The 17,055-nt window shown below is 48.5% G+C and overlaps 1 protein-coding gene across 1 annotated transcript in view; it reads right to left on the bottom strand.

Annotated features, from left to right (window-relative positions):
* Nucleotides 1-16,685, bottom strand: part of TMTC1 (transmembrane O-mannosyltransferase targeting cadherins 1) — a 149,829-nt gene extending 133,144 nt beyond the window's left edge. Inside the window, exons 1-2 of the mRNA XM_062590415.1 lie at nt 16,387-16,685; nt 753-930 (exon numbers count right to left, since the gene is read on the bottom strand). Coding sequence (XP_062446399.1) covers nt 753-930; nt 16,387-16,685 — 477 coding nt within the window. The remainder of the gene's footprint in view (nt 1-752; nt 931-16,386) is intronic.
* Between the last annotated feature and the right edge of the window lie 370 nt (nt 16,686-17,055).

The raw sequence follows: 17,055 nt of genomic DNA, 5'->3' as shown, positions 1-17,055 counted from the left end.
AAGGCAACAAGACACTATGATGTCTGTAGTATCTTAAGTGAAAGATGCATTTCTTCTTAAAGTACGGCTAGCTAGACACCATATTTCCTTTCCAAAGACAGCAAGAATCTTTTTATCCGCAAAAGTCAATCTCAAAAGTAACAGACTGCAGTTTTAGAATAACTATGACTTTAAATGTTTTATTACAATAAAAAGAAAAAAAACCCCAAAGAGCTGTTACACTGCAAACTTGCCATGATGTTTTGCTATTAAGCTAACGACTTTTTCCAAGGACGATATTCCTAGCTTTTAATTGAGAGCAACATAAATTAATCCATGCCATATCACATCTATCTAAGTCATCTTGTCCACAATACACGCTAATGCTCCCTTCACTTTTTCTCCCTTAAATTGAGGACTATGGAGAAAGACTCCAGGGGTGGAACAATGTCTCAGCAGGAGATGGCTGCCTCACCAAGGGCTTTGGATTGAGGAGACAGTGGGACTCCTCATTGCTGTCATCCGAATGCGGATGTCCATTCATTCCTAGAATCACTGATGAGGACTGTCGGTGAGAATTTAGCACCAGAGCAGAAAAACGGCAAGTATTAATACACTTTTTTTTTTAATGATTCCTGACAATTATTTTAAATGCAGCATACTTTCACCTTTGATCCTCCAGATATCTCAAGTACCACATTCTATACAACTCAGAGTTTTTTCAAAAAAGTTAAAGCATACATTTATTTCTAGCCTCTATGTCCCATACTTACAGCCTCAGTGTGAATGGGATGCACAGCGAAGAACAGCGCTGTGACAAAAGCAAGTCGACAGTCCTTGAACACAGCTTTGTCACACGTATACATCAGCACAAGAGTCACTAGACAGTGTAAAATTACATTCACTGCATGGAAATAGAAGGGTTTCATACCAGCCAATAATATGTTTAGCCTGCAAGAAAACAAAACAGAACCATTACTAGACCTCGTAATGGCACAATGTCTTTCAAATACTCCAGCTTACAGTTTTTGCCTTGTTTGCAGTCTTCTAATATAAGTGCTCTTAAACTAATTAGGGAAAATTACTCTGAACTTCTGGTTTATCTGATTAAAAAGAAACCACTTCCCCGACTCTCCTTTTAAAATATGTGCTTGAATTTGGCAAACTTCACAACACAAAGATGGGAGAGGCTCGTGCCCTAACGTGAAGTTAAGTTTACTGTTGTTAAGCAATATATGTGCTTCTGTAGCAGGAAATAAGGCAGCCCAGTGTTAGAAGTACACCACTTGTGCTATTTCTCTGTTGGCATCTTCTGCGGCAGTCTCTGCCTCGTGGCAGCTTTACAGTCTGGGTAGTTATGTTCTACTACGGAATAGATGATTTACTTGTGAACAACGAGGATTCAGTAGAGCACTGGAGCATATGCTTGAGGTTACAGGCACATTTATTCCCATTTAACTTTCAAAATACTTTCACGTACTGAAGGCTAAGCATTTATTTAAGTGCTGTACTGAAATCAAGTCTACACCATCAAGCTGCTTTAATAGTCAGCATCATTTTTATGGTAAGTACAGTGACGACTTAAGTTGGCTAACATCTCTTTAGACTCAATCTTGATGAGACAATTAGGGTTCATTATTTGTGGCTGCCATAAAAAGAAAATAAACAAGTAGCTGTTTCGACGCTTAATCCACAACACGTATTCACACATTCTTCTGGTCGCTGTTTTTTACAGCCGACTTGCTTAGCAGCTGCTGACAGCCTTTGCTTTATGAGCAGTTGAAGATAACTTGACTCTCTTCCGAATTAACCGTATCTGTACATTCAGACAAATACCTGCATACATGGTATCTCTGTATAATGAGGATTCCATATACAAACAAGGAATTTGGAAGCAATAATGTCAAAGCACTCTTAGAAAAAGAAAAAGAAAAAGAAAAAGAAAAAGAAAAGAAAAGGGAAAAAAAGACAAGATACTTTGTAAAGAAGAAAAGAATCAATCTAAATATTTTGCATGTAGATGTAAAGGTGTTAAGGGGATAGTAACCCTTCTTCCTGATGTTACTGGGGTTTCAGCTTTGCCACACTAACCATGGTTCAACAGCAATGCCACTGAGCTGTTGCTACTATGCAAACACCTTAGTTTCTGCAAGACAAAAACCTTTTTGTGTTGTGTCTGTGAAGGCCAGACAACATATGCTTTTTATAAGTACTCTCTACATTCCTGACTCACAAGCAGCCTGCTATCTGTCCCGGGACATGTTTTCCAGGTCAGTCTAACTTTAACAGGAGTCTCCCTTGCCGTGCCAGTTTTGTCCCAGATGGAGTATTTGTGGAGGCAATAGCTGAAACTGGCAGAGTTTGGGAGAAACGTGATTTCAGCATGACTTGGCCTGTCACTTCGAAGCACAGGTTGATGCAACTACATTTTGAAAAGACACCAGTCTGTGTGATTCAAGAATACTTAAGGGAGGAGGCGTCTTTGGTTTTTTTCCCTTTTCTCCTGCAAACCACTTCAGGTCTGTAGTCCGCACCACTTTCCCTCATTTCTGCCAGAACCAGACGACAAAAACACAACAGCAGTAACAGACACTCAGAAGAAGCTTCAGTTATAAGTATGCTGCAGCAGTGGGAACCTCAGGCCTAAATCTTGGTTTCAGAGCACCCCCCCGGGATGAGGGGCAACACAGGCCACTCTGTCCAGAAAGGAGTCAAACTGCTCCAAATGACAGTCTAAGCAAAATCCCCACCCAGATGCACACAACAGCAAGGACCACCCGCAAGACCAGCTCTTTATATATATAAGTTATTCCTGAGTGTAAGTCAGCTAGATGGAGCACAGTCCCTTTAAAAACACCAACAGTATGCTCTGGCAGCCCAATTTCTGGAGAAGACCTCTGTGGGCCAGGGGTGGGTGGGTGAGGACAGTGGAGACAGCAGATGCTCAGGTTATCAGGCAATATGGACCCACACACCACAATGTGAGGAATTCCTATTTTTCTATTTGGCCAGGGCACAAGGACCAATCACTAAAAACACAACCTCAGCCAACACTCATTTAAATCTTTCATTTAACTACATGGATCATGTCTGACCATTACTTACCATCCAGCAAAAGAGGTCTACAAGCAAGAATCATAGAATCACAGAATCAGTAAAGGTTGGAAGGGACCTCTGGAGATCATCTAGTCCAACCTCCCCAATCAGCAGGGTCACCTAAAGCATGTTAGATAGGGTTGCATCCAGGTGGGCCTTGACTATCTCCAGAGAAGGAGACTCCACAACCTCTCTGGGCAACCTGGTTCAGTGCTCTGTCACTCTCACAGGGAAGAAATTCCCCCTCACGGTCAGATGGAACTTCCTGTGCTTCAATTTCTGCCCACTGCCTCTTGTCCTGTCACATGGGACAACTGAAAAGAGTTTGTCCCCATCCCCTTGACACTCTCCCTTCAGGTACTTGTACACATTGATAAGATCCCCCCTCAGACTTCTCTTCCGCAGGCTGAAGAGGCCCAGCTCTCGCAGCCGCTCCTCATAGGGCAGATGCTCCAGCCCTCTGATCATCTTCATAGCCCTACGCTGGGCTCTCTCCAGTAGCTCCATGCCTCTCTTGTCCTGGGGAGCCCAGAAGTGGACACAGTACTCGAGATGAGGCCTCCCCAGGGCTGAGTAGAGGGGCAGGATCACCTCCCTCCACCTGCTGGCAACACTCTTCCTAATGCACCCAAGGAGACTATTGGCCTTCCTGTCCACAAGGACACATTGCTGGCTCTTGGTCAACTTGTCGTCCACCAGCACTCCCAGGTCCTTCTCTGCAGAGCTGCTCTCCAGCAGGTCAGCCCCCAGCCTGTACTGGTGCATGGGGTTACTCCTCCCTAGGTGCAGGACTCTGCACTTGCCCTTGTTGAACCTCATGAGGTTCCTCTCCACCCAGCTCTCCAGCATGTCCAGGTCTCTCTGAATGGCAGCACAGCCCTCAGGTGTATCAGCCACTCTTCCCAGCTTGGTGTCATCTGCAAACTTGCTGAGGAGGCACTCTGTCCCCTCATCCAGGTCACTGATGAAGAAGTTGAACAGGATGGGACCCAGTGCTGAGCTCAGGGGGATGCCACTAGCCACAAGCCTTCAGCTGGACTCCACACCACTGGTGACAACCCTCTGAGCTCTGCCTTTCAGGCAGTTCTCAATCCACCTCACTGTCCACTCGTCTAACCCACACTTCCTGAGCTTATCTAGGAGGATGTTATGGGAGACAGCATCGAAAGCCTTGCTGAAGTCAAGGTATACAACATTCACTGCTCAAAGAATGAGGACCTCGTAGGAGGTCAGTTCTCCTGTCCTCATTAGGCCAGCTATGCCAAAGGTGGGATGTGCTCTTCATACCCCTTCTTGGGCAAAACACAAAGCCCAAAAGGCCTGTAAGAATTGAGAATTACCTGTTGTAACATATTGAAAACAGCTATGTAGCCTCACTGCCTGGCTTTCACTCTGTGTATTCTTCTAAAAAAGAAGAACAAAACAACAACAAAACACCAACAGACCACCACCATGCTATTAGAATAAGCCTTCCAGTAAAGAGCAAAATCTGAGCACAAGCATGCCTCTGTGTGTGTTTTGAATACCATCTTTGCTGGTCCATGACCATTAAATGCGAATGTGTGCAGGTGCTATCTTCACAGCAGTTTTTTTTTTTTTTTTTTTTTTGCTGCTACAGCTCTTTGTCATAAGAAATTAGGCCAAATAGCAATGAAGAAAACATTCTTTTGTCCTGAAACTATCCCAGCAGAATGATTTTGAACTGTTAACAGTGGTTGAGTTTATTATATGTCAAACAGGGGTGAGCAAATCTAGGGCTCCAAACAGCTCTAATCTGAGTCACAAGAGTGTCGCAAAGCTCCCTGGCACGCTCAGCCACCCCTTCCAAAAAATAAAAAAATCAAATAAAATAAAGAGCAGCATGCTATGGAAAGCCAAATTTGCTCCACAACAGAGCAATAGCAAAGGAAGTTCAGCGCGGGGCAATGAGAGCCTAAGCATGTCAATCAAAAAGACTTGTCCCTTCCTAAATTGTAATACCCTTGCAGAGATTCAACCTTTGCTTTGTTTACAGGCCTTAGTGTTACCACAGAGTCTTGCAGTAATTACCCACAATATATGGCCCAGTGAGCAAAGGAAGAAAAATAGAGATCGGAATATCAAAATCAGCCTTCAATAAATGGTCGTTCTCCAACGCAAAGGTCATGAACAAGAACAGTATTCTGCCACGGGAAGCAGAGGGAGGTTTTCTGACATTCCCATTTCTAAACTGGCCCACAGATGGGGAAATTTTTCATTTTTTATGTCGTAAGCCCAAAAGGCACCAATACTACCATCTTTTCTAACATGCAGCAAGAGAACCCTAAACATTTCAGTATGAACATTTGTCAGCATTAAAGCACTGCCTGTAAGAAAGATGAAAATGTTACAGCCTTGTAAGAGAGCTTAGCTATAAAAACATATGTTTTGGGCTGACCAGACTTTTCGAACTGCCTGTCAAGCCAGAAGGTGTCTGCAAATAGTATCCTAACTATGTGGGGCTGAATAAAACAAGCGACCATGCTCCTAGGAACAGGATGCCCACCAGGGAGGCACCGTCCTCTCAGACAAGCGAGGTCTTTCCTCAGGGGAGCCCTCTGTGCAACGCTCAGGGAATAAGAGTTTGGCACGGTTCTGATGACTGCCCTGCAACGACTGCCAATGGTGGGGCGAAAGTGCACTGTGTCCATGCCAGTCCTTGCAGGACGTCCTCCACAGCCTTCAGAAGGGTGACTGGGGGGGAGATCAGCGATGAGCTCATGCATGGATCAAGGCGGTAGCAAGACACTCAAATGGGTCTTTCTTCCCTCCTGGGCAAAAGTATAGAAAGGATTAAAGTAACTGGCACCACAGGGCATGATCCTTCACCGCCTGACATGAGTGAGTGTCTTACAAGGCTGTTAAATGGGAGTGAAACTGTAGATAAAACCTGCAGCCATGCATGTGGCTGCCTTCCTGTAGTCTGAAAGCATCCTTGAAGGGAAAGAGTACGCTCAGGCTGCAGAAAAGTGGGGAGTAACATTTCAAATACAAAGGCACTCAAAAGCCCCTGGGGAAAAGAGCGGTAGAGCAAGTATAGCAAGGAACAATCTCCTGATACTAGGAGATATCACAGGCATCTTCTAATAGAGCTGATCTGCACCACCTAAACCATCATCAGTAGAAAAATTTGTCGGAAAAAAAAACGTCGTGGATCACTGTGCCCCTCAGGGAGAAGTCAGCTGCATGATAACACAAATCCAGGCAAAGACTCTAATGCCAGCACCATCTTTGTGTCTTGGACTGTTGCAGCAACCACAGTTTGCGGAATTAGACCCAAGGCAGAGCACTGCCGAAACTACATGCCAAAGCAGGCAGTATACCACAAGAAGAGGCATATGCCCTAACACAAAAATCCCTTGCTTTTGTTAAGGCTAACAGATGTCGTTCAGGAGCAGCACAGTGCACGTGATCCTTTGCTTCTGGTGTAGTTTGCCTCGTCACCTATGGTACAAACGTGGCAGCTTTCCCTTTACTCCACTTCCCAATCAAGGAAAAGTAATTACGTAGCTGCAGTCTCAGAGACTTTCACAGGCACCGACTGCTGAAGGTCCGCTGAATAAACACGTCAGCGAAGAACTGGTAAAAGAGCTCTCCAAAAGAAAGCAAATTACTTTTGCTCTTAAAAGAAGAGGCAACACAGGCCCAGCTAACCACCTTCCCTCCCTCCCCTGGGCCCCAGCTACTTACTTGGGGAGCGGTATTTGCAGCGCCAGGGCTTTGCACAACACTACTCTCAAGCAAAGGGCACTTACTCCTCCTCTAGACAAGTCAGGTAGGGACACGTGTCCTCAGGTAAGTAATTCACCTGCAGAGCGCTAAAAAGCCCTGGAAAACGATGGGCTTTGGTGACTTCAGCCTCACAAGACCCAGAATCAAAGGAGACCATGCTGCCAGAGTTAGGGTTTACAAGACAATTCCCTCTTTAAAACCCAAAGCCAGTCACGTTATATAATCACCAGCACCCCAGGCACTAATATAATGGTTTTTATCCACTTAAACACACAAGGACTCATTCAACCTTTTATAAGACCTCTTATGATTTAATAATACTGTAAACCATAATTGGAGAGTTTCTCTTTTTATAGACCTTGTTGTTATCCCTGGGCAGCTCTTGTTTAGCTTAATCTGTTTTATTATTTTCAACAGACTGACAAAAACAAAACATGTTATGAAATAGAAATGCATGGCATAGTAATGATAATCTGTTCTAGCAAGCAACACTTAATGGAAATTCTCAGCGCATCCCACACCTCATAAAAATCCCACAGCTTTTACTGTAGCAGGCTCACATGCAGATTTATATGAGTTAAATTAATGTACGACAATCAGTTAAGCTTCCTGTGATCTTCCGTTCCTTTTACAATTGTGTGATATGTATGAAAGAAAAAGTTCATGCAAGATTTCAGAGCCTGGTGTAATCTCCTAATAGTCTTCACGGATGCATCTACCGTGTGCTAGGAAAATAAGCATTTGTACTCCAAAAATGACACAGCTGCACCAATGACAACAACGGTTAAAGTTCTACATGGAAACCACTCAAAGATCAATGAACAACCTACAGCAATAAAAAGAAAATAAGCCCCATTTGCACCAACGTTTAGATGATGGCTAGCCCAAGCACAGCATAGCTCTCCTGGCATAGCAGTACTTTGGGCTGGCAGCCTTTTCATAGTACTGTACAATGCGATTATCTGAATATCTCGGAACTAAATGGAGAAAAAGGCTTAAATGGTTTGTTACTTGATTGCATAATGGGGACGGACAAGAAGACAGAGGCATACCAATTCCCAGGCTAGAGCAATTCCCTCAGAGCATGACAGTCATCGCTTGCAAGAGCACCAGCTAAGGGCTGGGTTTCCAAGCAGCTTATGGCTTTCCAGCGCAGTTAGGAAACGAAAACAGAAATTGCAACTGGACTGAGAAGAGACAGCACCTTGGAAATGGCAAAAATGTTAGAAATTTCTAGTCAAAGACTAGAAGGTGTGGTTTGATGAGCAATCCTGTGTTAAGGATGCTGAATGTGTTATTCACATGGCTTTAGATTTGTCTGCTTTAAAGGGTCTGGAAGATTGAGAAAGAGTCAGACCACTGTGGCAATACACAGACTGACAAACCAGGTATCGTTTTAGCCACATTGTGAACAAAGAAGAGTTTGTCTTAAAATTAATCTTAAATATTGTCTTGGTAAGAGCAATACCACAAAGGCAACTAACATCTCACAGAACTTTTTACCATCCCGCTCCTGACCGGAACGTCCTGCTGTATGCAGAGAAGCAGCCTGCGACGCTGTGCAGCTCTGCACTGGTAGGAGGTTTCCCAAAGTATAGACAGAGAGTAAAATACATCCCAGGGTTTAACAGAGACATGAGTGAACGACTCGGATGACTTAACCCTCCAAACTACCCTCTTTCAAGCGTATGCAGAGTAAGAAATGAGCGGTATTCAAGAACTCAGCTAGGACAGTTCTTCATCAGGAATAGAAAACAACACTAATAGAAATCTAGTCTAGAGTTATTAGGCCTAATCGAGAGCGCTTTTCAAACTGGACACAAAAAAAACTTTTCATTATATTTGAAATATTTTGGTAATCTTTCAGCTATCACCTCAGACCATGCAGGGAGTGCCAACTAATTTATTCTGAAGCAAAGAGAACTACCGTGTATGAAAAAAGAGACACACTTCAGGGTTTTTTGTTTTGTTTTGTTTTTTGTTTTTTTTGGGGGGGGAGGATGGCAGGGTGTGTGGTTTTTTTTTAAAAAAGATGGGAGACACTACAAATGAAAAAGCTCAGGAAAAGAGTCAGAAACACAGCGTGAGAGAAATGCCCCTAGCTAACCAGCTTCAGCCAGAGCACTTCATTTCCATGTACTCTGAAGAGTTTTGACAGGGATGCTCCTGCGGGGAGGAAGGTTGGTCCAAAGCTGAGCCTTTTAGGCAAAAGAAGATGAAACAAAATCAAGCGCAACACTAGTGCAAGAGGAATAGTAGGCTGGATGAGAAAAAATCCCTAGGAATTAAAGTAAGTGGTAAATAGACAACACACCAATGAAAAGAAGCAGCAAACCTAAGTGTGACAGGATTTGCATCAGCCAGATCTTAGAGGAACAGTGGCTTGGATCTTTTATTGAAGCCTTCCACTCAAAATAAAAGGTTTTTAAACTCAAAAGGCAGCCCCAGACTGCAGCTCCTGGCCACAGCCTGCCACCTCGGAAAGTCTACCCAGAATATTTCGCCTTGTGACCAACTCTCTGGCCTCCACCCACAGAAGCCCAGCTGACCCTGCTGGCGTCCCTGAAGGAACACAACCCAGGTCTACCAGCAAAGGAAGCAAAAGAATCGGACGAGCGCTACTGCATGTTAACCTTTCCATTCTAGCTCACCTTTTCTACTCCAAAGCAGCATTTACACCCAGTCTGCTGGAAGAAAAATAATCTGTGAATCGGTTTCATACGAGCAACTCCCAGAGTTGGAAGAAAAACAAGCTCTGAGGCACACGCACCCTCTCCCGGTGCTAAAATAGCAGCAAAACAGTCTGTCCTTAGTCAGGAGGAAGACTTACGTGTCTAGAAACGTGTCCATATATTCCATTGAAAGCACAAATGGCCTAATAAAAGCAACTGTCTCTCTTCGCAAACCTCACCTTGCTTATAACTTTAGCCCATCGTGGCTCCAACAATCTGACATCCATTTCACAGCAGGTACCACAATATCAGTGAAGAGAGTGATTACTATTGCTACGATAGAAATATTAGACTAAGCTATAAAGAAACACTGACATAATCTTAAATATCATGATATTGCCCCAATATAGATGTACAGAGAATCCTTGTGCATTGTGCATTTAGCCTGATGTATTGTAGTTCACTGTATTACCCTGTGATGTCAAACTGTAATACATTAAATCAAGAATAAATAAAATCTAAGGTTTCTTTCTACCCCCTCTGCATTTTTTAAAGCTCCTTGTCCTTGAAACTCATGCCATCGATACATTTGAAAAAACAGAAGGATCAGCTGTAAGCAACTAGATAGCTCAGAAGGTTGGCAGTGAATTATTGAATTATTTCTCCTTTTGGCTGCGTATTTACATCTAACCCAAGTTCACAGTCACTTAAGACTTTGATCCAAAGCTGCTGGTAGTCTTATATTAGGCTCTCAGTGCCCGTACAGAATACCGAACTGTTGCTTCTGGTGCTGAAGAATAATACCACTTATTTCCTAAACATATATGTTATCCAAACCATCCCTGATTAGTAGCCTCTGGCAGCTGAGCTGCTGAGTCAGCCATTCTGCAGTGAACAGGTGAGCACAAACTGACACATATATATGTGTATATATATATATATATATATATATTTATACACATATACACACACACACACACATATATATATATATATATTTAAGGAATCAGAGTTCTACTAGGATGGTTCTACAAGCAAATTGTGTGCAGGTGACTTTTAGTACGCCCAGCGGGAGAGTTCAGTTCCCCTCGAGCATGGACCTCCCCCAGCTCCTCTCCTCCCTAGAGCCTCAAGAGCCAAAACGGCCGCCCACCAGCCCAAGCACCGCTGGCTCACCTGTTCGTTCCCTTTTCTCACAGATCCAAGCACATGTCCAATGAATACTGACTTCCACCTCCTTCAAGGGGGCCAAATATCAGTTGCAGCTCTTTACCCGGTATCATCCTCCCTCGTCTTTGTAACGGCTGCATGGCCTAAACTTGTCCCTACTTTTCCCCTTTTCCCCTGGCGTTCCATCTCTCGTGAGCTGGTTCTGCAGCGCCTCCTTCACCAGCACGTCTTCTGCCCAAGCCAGTACCAGAGAGGCCAAGCGGGCAGGGCTTTCATTTTCCTTGGGTCTTCGTTCACCCACTTGAAAAAACAGAAAGGTTGAGCTCTAATTAAGAGTCTTTAAAACCTCCTGTTCTGATTTTTCAATACAGTTTCTTCTCACAATTTCCTATCACTGTGCACCTCCAGGCTAAGTCTATGTTGCTATGTTGCTGACTATGTCAAACCTTGATTACCTGTTGTCTTTTGTAATGAATATCTATCTAAACAGAGATTTGAAAGTCAAGGAGAGAAAGGGAGGGCGAGAAAACCTTGCAGAATTAAGGCAGTATGCTAAGGATTTCACCTTCTGCTTCAACAGTTGAGTAATATTTTTGCAAAACCATTGGAACCAGGGAATAACTGAAGTGCTATAAAGGGAATAAATGATTTACAGAACTTCTAGTTTTGGAGACAAAGTGTAAACTAAAAAGTACCCCATTTAAATATAAAAATTTGAGTGAACTATAGAACAGGTAAGGGTGTTTTTTCTTCCTCTTAACATTTTATATCTAAGTCACCAAGAAATAGGATATCCTAAGTCCCAAAAGCTTACTTCTTCCTTAAAAAAAAGTATATCAAATCCCTTCTCTGAGAAGAAAATACCTGCAGGTTAACAACTAAGTGACAGCACTGAATAGCATGAAGTATGTTTTTCCTAAGGACTAAACAACACCATTCCCTATCATTTCAAACCCTTCACAGATCAGGAGTTCTGCCAGATCTCACACCTAGCAGTTACCAAAGTCCAATAGAAATGTTTGTAAATCAACGAGTTTTAACGTTTTGTGGTTTACTGAGGTCAAGAAAGAAGGTGAGAAAAGTTCAGATACATGAACTAATTTAACTGAAGAATTCATGCTCACCGTCAGCGTTTTCTTTTTCTCCTGATGCTCACCCCTACAAGAACTGCAGCAATTCTGTGAACGTTTTCCGTCTGGATTAACGGTTTTAGTACTACAGGCCCCTCGTCTTTTCCTCTGAACATTCACCCTGACAGATCCTGTGTGAATACTGTCAGGTACTCCTGCCCTTTTCACTGCTTGGCTCCAGAGCATTAGTCTACCGGAACAAGGGCTGTCGTTCAAGGTTTCCAATAACTGAGGCACGCTGAACTACTGTTACAAAATTTCAGCAATGCTTCCTTAAGATTTCTCTGATAGACTAACGATATTTTTTTTATTATTAATTAAGATAGCTTCCAGAACGTGTAGCATAAACCTAGTATGTGTTTGGCCTGATAAAAAGTCTTCCAGGCAAGTCCTTCCTCCTATCTTCGCAGGCACGAAGGATAGCAAAGAGATGAGAAAAATTTTCTGAAGACCGATGGATCTGTAGATAACAGTTTTAGCCCACCCTTCCCATCAGTTCCTAATGTGCAATTTGGAGATCGCCCAGATCATAGAGTCGTAGAATCAGTAAGGTTGGAAGGGACCTCTGGAGATCATCTAGTCCAACCTCCCTGCTCAGCAGGGTCACCTAGAGCACGTTAGACAGGGTTGCATCCAGGCAGGCCTTGAAGATCTCCAGAGAAGGAGACTCCACAACCTCTCTGGGCAATGTGGTCCAGGGCTTCGTCACTCTCACAGTGAAGAAATCCCCCCTCACGTTCAGGCAGAACTTCCTGTGCTTCAGTTTGTGCCCATTGCCTCTTGTCCTGTCACACGGGACAACTGAAAAGAGGTTGTCCCCGTCCCCTTGACACCCTCCCTTCAGGTACTTGTACACATTGATAAGATCCCCCCTCAGGCTTCTCTTCCCCAGCCTAAATAAGATTTTGAATCTTAATACAGCAAGATTCAAAACAAGCCTTTTCAGACGAAAATTTCACACCACAGCAGCCAGCCAGGTATAAAAGAATCATGCAACTATCAGAACGCATTTGTTCTAACCTGTCAAACTAGCACGGCAAAAGTAAAAAAGGGGACGGGGTGGGGAAGAGAGAGCGAGAAAGAGACAAAAAGGAGAGAGAGAGAGAGAGAGCGAGTGTGAGCGAGAGTGCGTGACAGAGAGCGTGCAAAGGAGAACACGTGCGTAAGAGAGCACAAGAGCGTGAAAAGGAGTGTGAGAGAGAGCGTGTGAGACAGCACGCGAGAACGCACGCAGAGGAGAGAGAGAGATCTCGCACACGAGAGAAAGAACGAGAGAGAGAGAGGGAGAGAGAACAAGAATGAGCGAGTGTGTGAGAGAGCGCGTCTGAGTGTGCGCGCGAGGGAGAGGAAGAGAGAGCGCACAAGGGGGAGAGAGCGTGTGAGGGGGAGAAGGAGAGATGGAGCAAAAGAGCGAGAGAGAGAGAGCAGGCACGAGAGAGAGTGGGCACGAGAGGAAGAGAGCATGTGAGGGAGAGAGGGAGCACAAGAGCGCACGCGGGAGTGAGGGAGCGCGCACGCAAGAGAGAGGGCGCATGTGAGGGGGAGAGGGAGAAAGCACAACAGCGTGCAAGAGTGCGAGAGAGAGAGAGGACACATGAGAGTGCACGAGAGAGAGCACGGGCAAGAGAGTGCGCACACGAGAGAGAGCGAGAGAGGGCGCGCGCAAAAGGGAGAGAGAGAGCACCTGAGAGAGCGAGCACGAGAGAGAAAGTGCGAGAGAGAGAGAGAACGCGAGAGAGAGAACATGGGAGGGCGTGCACGAGAGCGTGCACGAGAGCGAGGGTGCACGTGTGCGAGAGGGAGAGAGAGAGAGACAGAGAGACAGAGTGCAAGACAGAACATGCAAGGGCGCGCGCGAGAGAGAGAACGCGAGAGAGAGTGAGAGAGGGGGTGCGGGAGAGAGAGCGCGAGAGAGAGTGAGACCATGCGAGAGCGAGGGAGGGGAGCGCGCGAGAGAGCGAGAGGGGGGCGCGCGAGGGGGGCACGCGAGGGGGGGGGAGAGAGAAGAGTGGGGGCGCGCGCGAGAGAGAGGGCGGGCGAGAGAGAGAGAGAGAGAGGGCGGGCGAGAGAGAGAGAGAGAGAGGGGGGAGGGCGAGGGAGATGGCGAGCGGGAGGGCGCACGAGAGAGAGAGGGAGAGCGCGCGCAGGAGGGAGATGGCAGGAGGGAGATGGCGAGCGGGAGGGCGCGCGGGGGCGGGCAGCGCGGCTCGCTCGGCAGCCCCCACGCGCAGCGCGGCCCTGCACGCACGCGCCCCCTTCTCGCGCCTTGCCGCGGCGGGAACCACGTTCCTCCCACTGCGCGGAGAGGCCGCTTCCACGGAGCCCTCGCCACCACCGGGCCGGGCCGGGCCGGTCCCTCCTCCGGGCAGAGCCCGGGCTGCACCGCGTGCCAGCGAAGGGCGAGCTCGTGCGGGAGCTGCCTGCGCGTCTCTGGCAGCGCTGGCCTGGGCCAACCCACTCCGCCTGGCTCCCGAGCTCTTGTGCGGACACCCCGCTTGCAGGAAACAGACAGAGGAGAAAGCAGCGGCCTCCAAAAGCATTCGGGACCTGGCGGAAATAATCCTCCTCCGCAGCCAGGGATCAGGAAGATGAACTGTCCCTTCCTTATTCCAAGTGCAAATGCAGCCAGCGAACAAATGACTGAGGCACTGACCCCACGTTTTATCCGTGTGCTTCAGCACGGTTGTTACAAGCACTCGAGGATGAAGTCTTGCTCACAAAACCAGTCTCACTGATTTTATAACGGACTAGATGGGATAGCACCTCATCCTACATGCACAATTTTTTTTTAATAGTAAAAGCAAAGCCAGTTCAGAGCTTAGACATGTAAATGTGAATTAAAGCACGTAGTTTCCATTGCATTATTAAGTTTCCATTGCATTATTCAAGTTTAAGATTCTTCCGCTAATTTGCACAACGTAACCTCAACCCTGCAATCCGATCTACTGAGGCCGAGCCCAGCATCAAGGCAGCCAGCCGTGACACGTGCGGGTCTGCTCGCCTCTCAGATCACCCGCAGCGGAGCAACGCGTTCATCAGAGCACACCAGCAGTTTGGCCAAACGAGTGACAGAGAAGGCTTTCTGCCAAGCCAGCTCTGCCCGCTGCTGCTACTTCCCCCTTGCTCTTCACAGAAATCTGCCCAGAACGTTTTCAAGGAGAACGCATAAAATCTGCTCTTAACAATCCAGCTTGCCGGTGTCGGTACCGCTGGCAGTTTTGCTTTATCAGGGATATTCCATCCACTGAACCCAGCAGTCTCTGCTCCCCCAGGTAGCTGGGTATCGATTGCCATCGCCTCCCAGCCTGTCTCTACAACAGGACGGGTGGCAGGTGCTCTGTGGGAGTACCCAAGGGATGCTGCATTTCCCTAAACTCACCTCGCATGACAGGAACGCGCTATTTTCAGACAGTCATGAGCGTTATTTATAAATATCAGGTATTTTAATGAATAAGTGACTCAATGAGAAGAGTCTACCAGGTTCTAGCCACCAGTAACACCTCCTCCTGCTGCACTTGCTGCTCTCTGAGTAACTTGTTCCTTTGCCTGCCGCGGGTTTCAAATGAACATCTTCAGACACGCTTACAGAGAGAACCCGAGCGCTCAGCGCGACCCGTAACTCTGCACGCAGCTACACCCTTTCCGCAGCACAGCCCCCCGCCTGCTCAAACAATTTCTACGTACTAAAAATAGGATAAACGTTCAGAAATGCTAACGCATTCCATCAGGATATGGCAAGAAGAGACCAAGCTAATGCAAAGAATGACACGCTAGCTGCACGGACTGTAACCAAGTCGGGCTGCTGCAGCTTCTTCTCCCCTGCAGAAGGGGGAGGCCTGGCTTTTCCTTCCAGGATTAGCGAGGGTATCTGTCAGTTACTTTGCTGCTGCCCGACTCCTCTTTATTCCCTTGCAACCCAAACTCCTCCTCAACTCCTCTGCGCGCTGTGCACAGAGAACATCTGAAGCAGGCGAGGCCGCCCGAAAACTCCGTGACTGCCACGAGAGGCTCGCAGCTGCCGGGCTGCCTGCAGGAAGCACCGCAGCACCCTTGAGGCAGCCCCCTCCGCCCGGGGTGGGAAAGGCGGGGGAGAATAACCGCGGGTCTGCTCCAGAACGGCAGCTACGAAGTTTCGGGCACCATCATTCAGCTGTAGAGAAAAGTCTGGGGGATAAACCGGGGGCGGGATGAGCGGGGGGAGGAACCGAAGGGGGAGGTAACGTGAGCGCCCTTCGCGGCTGAAGGGGCTCTCCGAGACGGCCGGCTCTCCCCTTCGCTCCCCGGCCGCCCGCAGAAGCCCGACGGCTGCTCCCGGGGCAGCCGGGAAGCCGGGCACGAAAGCGGGAAGTTCCCACGGGGCAGCTGCTCCCCCGCGCGAGCCCCAGGGGCCGGGGGCTGCCCGGCGCCCCGCTCCGCCGCCGGCTCCCCGTCCCGGGGCGGCGTTTCCCGGCAGAAATGCTGAATCACGGAGCCGCGGGCAGGGAACCGGCGGCGCCGGGGAGGCTCCCCGGCAGCCCGGGCGGCCGCGGGCGGGGGACGCGCCCGCCGCCCCTCCGCGGCGCGTCGGGGCGCGGGGCAGCGGCACTTACTTGAAGGTGAGGATGCAGAGGGGCCGGTAGGACTTGTGGCTGGTATTCTCGGCCATGCGCTTGCCCCAGAAGTCGTTGGCGAAGGCGGCGGTCACGGGGGCGGCCGCCCGCACGTCCGGGTTGTTCACGATGGCCCAGACGTCGTCGTGCACGAACTCGCCCCGCAGGGAGTTGCCGTAGCAGAGGGCGCACAGCCCCGCCAGCACCGCCGCCGCCGCACCGCCGCCCCCCGGGCAGCCCGGGGCGGACGGCGCGGATCGGTCCCGGCTGCGGGAGCCCCGCGCCGAGCCCGTCACCATGGCCGGGCCGGGCCGGGCGCGCCGCGGCGCTGCTCCGCCGCCGCCGCCGCCGCGGCGCGGGGAGGCAGCGGCGCCCGCATGGCGCGGCAGCGGCGCGGGCAGCGGGACCGCCGCCGCCGGCCGCTCGCGCTGTGCCGAGCCGCCGCCGGCCCGGCCGCAAATAAACAGCAGCCGCCTCCCCTCGCCATCCCTCCTCCTCCTCCTCCTCCTCTCTCCTCCTCCTCCTCACCTCCCCCCCCCCCCCACCCCGCACGCATGCTCCTTGCCGCGCTGTCACCCCCCTCCCGCACCTCGGCCCGCCGCCGGCGCGGGCCCGGCCCGGGGTCGCGGTCCCCCGCACCGGGGACCCCCGCACCGGCGGGCAGGGGGT

This window comes from Rhea pennata, chromosome 1 (genome assembly GCF_028389875.1).
Source record: "Rhea pennata isolate bPtePen1 chromosome 1, bPtePen1.pri, whole genome shotgun sequence".
NCBI classification, from domain to species: domain Eukaryota; kingdom Metazoa; phylum Chordata; class Aves; order Rheiformes; family Rheidae; genus Rhea; species Rhea pennata.
This window is presented reverse-complemented; position numbering and strand designations above follow the sequence as displayed.